Raw genomic sequence first — 3,040 nt, forward strand, 5'->3', positions numbered from 1 at the left:
TAGTGATATCCATTTTTAATAATTAACAATATTAAAATTATTAATATTTTCCTAATTGTATATCCAATTATTTAAGTGTGTGTGTATATATATATAACAATATTAAAATTATTAATATTTTCCTAATTGTATATCCAATTATTTAAGTGTGTGTATATATATATATATATATATATATATATATTTTCACTGTAGGCAAGAAAAAATAATAATAATTTAATTCTATAATTAACGTGTCTCGAAACATTTATAAATTTAAGGAGTGTTACATACGTGTCACTGTGGTGTGAACACATAGTTACTATCAACTGAATGTCATTGCCTCAAACTTTTTTCCAAGCCTATCGTTTTCATATAGCTAACCCCCAAATGTTACGTTACACAACCAAACCTACCAATGCATACTTTTCTAGATTCTCATCGTCACATTTAGCTGCCTCAATTAATGAAAGCAGTAACTATAGTAGTACTTATTTTACACAGCTATAGAATACGATAACGGAACAGTAAATAAATATAGGGTGATCATTTTTTGTGGACACTTTTGCCCTTTCTCTTCTCAATAAAGAAGAACCCGAAAAGGGAGATAATGGAGAAAGTGGAGAAGCAGGCGGCACAGATGTCAAGAGTAACATGGCGGCCAGTGATTGCCAAAATTTGGAACAAGTTGGTTTTCTTGTGGGAATCAGTGGTTTGGCCATAGGCAACCTCTTCACCAGCAGAGTCATAAACATATGCCCTTATGAAATAGGTAGCAGTGGGAACATCCTTGTTTACAGTCCAAGTGAAATTGTTGTTTAAGGAATTGTATGGCATTGTGACAATGTTATATTTGCAAGACTTGTCTTTTTCGAGGTTGTCGTCGGATTTCCTCCATCCTCTGTCCACTTGGCTGATTGGGGCATAACATAATTTCACCTTCACTGTTTTGTAGTTTGAGTCTGTTCCAGCTGGGTTGCTCTTGTTCAATGACCATGTTATTGTCACTTGTCCTTCCCCGGCTTGCAGCACTGTACATACATACATATATATATATATATACAATCAATTTTAACACCCATTAATTTAGCCCTTCAAACTAAAGTAATATACTCAAATATTCCCTCCGGTCCACTTTAATTGATTTTTTGGTCTTTTCTTTATGATCCGCAATATTTGATTTTTTCATATATCAAGAAGGAATTAAGTTCTTTTTTTCAAAGTTGCCCCTGGGATAAAAAGTTGTGTATGTATTATATTTCCAATAAACAAATTAAGGTTAATATGATCTATTTTATTGTTAATTAAAGGTAAAAGATACATGTGAAAACAACTAAAAAATTAATTAAAGTGAAGCGGAGGGAACATGAAATTAAATTCATTAATCATTTTCATATTCTGCGGAAAGGGGGACGTACATGTGGATCGGAGTATATAATTAAATTCATTAATTAGGGGTGGATAGCGGAGTCAACTTGGCAAATGATATTTCAATGAAGCCATATTTTTTTTTTTGGATCAGATCTATTACCAAGACGTGGAAAAAGGATGAAAAAGTAAAGAGATTGTTCAGATAAAAGACAAAAAACTTACCTTGTCCTTGTGAAGGTGAAGAATTGAGTATGAGAGTTTGGTGAAGGGAGGAGAAAAGAGCACTATAAGCAGTGAGTGCAAAGCAAAAAAGAACAACCGTTGAGGCAACAAAAAAGCCAGAAAAAGTTGCCATGATATTGTTTTGTTTTGCACTTCCAAAGTATGAGGAGGAGAGATTGAGTGGAGGTGAAATTAAATTAAAAGATACTACTATTACTATATGTGAACCCACTAATTTATAGGTGACAAAACAAACGTGATTTGATATTTATCAAACCACTCGAGTTCTAAAGGAGAGCAAAGACTAGTCAACACCACCCAACTACTTAATTCACCAAAGTTCTTGATTGCAGTGATAAACTATTTTTATTTTTATTTTTATTCTTTTTTTTGGTGTTCGTTAATTAGATGGTACATTAGCACTACATGTGAGCAAGACAACAAGTTCGTGGTCTAATCTTTAATGGATTAGTAATGTGTTTCAATTTCTAAATACGAAGATAATGGTTAAATTCCACACCTTGGCCGTACTATTCCTTAGGGCTAGAATATCTCACTGTGATGATGATTGTGGGAAGATTCAAGGAATGTTCAACTTTAATTTAGTCAACCAGGTTTTTCGACACCATATTTAATTAATTATGTCTCCTAGATGTGTCTTGCAATAAGACAAAAGATTAATTTGCAAATTAAAGAAATGGTCTATTAAATACTACTAACAAACTTGACCTGGAAGGTGTTATGATCAACAAGTTGGCCTCTTGTCTCTAAATTATGCAAGGCAAAAGATGACTTTTGTATTTTAGATTAAGGAAAGGGCATTACTAATTATTACTTTTTTCGGTTCAATTTAATTGATTTTTTTGATATTTTTTTCGCGGTCCACAATATTTGATTTTTCCTGATATCAAGAAGGAATTAACTTCACTTTTTTCAAAGTTGGCCTAGGAGTAAAAGAGTCTAGTAGTGTTTGTTATATTTTTAATGAATAAATTGAGGTTAATATGATCAATTTCATTGTTAATTAATGCTAAAAAATGGATTCCTTAATATATATGAAATCAACAAAAAAAATCAATTAAAGTGGATATGAGGGAATAACAAACTTGGATTGCAATGTGTAATGAACACTTTGCATCGTGTCTCCAAATGAAATTCTCCATCACTAAATTCTTGATCCATCGAATTCTTAATTCCAGGTTAAGAGGATCAACTCGAGAGAAGATAGAACTAAGTTGGAACTTTGATTAAAATGATATACTAGTATGATTTGTTTGGCTATATATTACGCTTTAGCATACAGGGAGAACTCGTTAACCATACAAGTTGCTGCCTTTTTCTTGATGGTAAATATACAAGTGGATACTTACTAGTACGTACTATACTATATGTTAATTAAGCTGTTGTTGGTATTGTATTCCTCGATTCATCATTGACAAAAATAATTATTTGTTCTCTTATGCCAATT

General features: G+C 32.0%; 1 protein-coding gene across 1 annotated transcript; it reads right to left on the minus strand.

Moving 5' to 3' along the window:
• Positions 1–206: 206 nt before the first annotated feature.
• LOC104244369 (high-affinity nitrate transporter-activating protein 2.1-like) lies at positions 207–1,804 on the minus strand. Its single transcript, XM_009799781.2, has 2 exons — positions 1,573–1,804; positions 207–1,010 (listed from the first exon to the last, which is right to left on the minus strand). Exons 1-2 carry the CDS (start codon positions 1,703–1,705, stop codon positions 526–528), a joined length of 618 nt encoding a protein of 205 aa, XP_009798083.1. The 5' UTR covers positions 1,706–1,804; the 3' UTR covers positions 207–525.
• Positions 1,805–3,040: the final 1,236 nt, after the last annotated feature.

Source organism: Nicotiana sylvestris, chromosome 3 (genome assembly GCF_000393655.2).
Source record: "Nicotiana sylvestris chromosome 3, ASM39365v2, whole genome shotgun sequence".
Taxonomy (NCBI): Eukaryota; Viridiplantae; Streptophyta; class Magnoliopsida; order Solanales; family Solanaceae; genus Nicotiana; species Nicotiana sylvestris.

Excerpts from the sequence above, each read along its gene's own strand:
- LOC104244369 (XM_009799781.2), bottom strand. The coding sequence starts at position 1,705 with ATGGCAACTTTTTCTGGCTTTTTTGTTGCCTCAACGGTTGTTCTTTTT. Across the intron at positions 1,011-1,572 it reads TTCACCTTCACAAGGACAAG|TGCTGCAAGCCGGGGAAGGA; the intron begins GTAAGTTTTTTG and ends ATGTATGTACAG.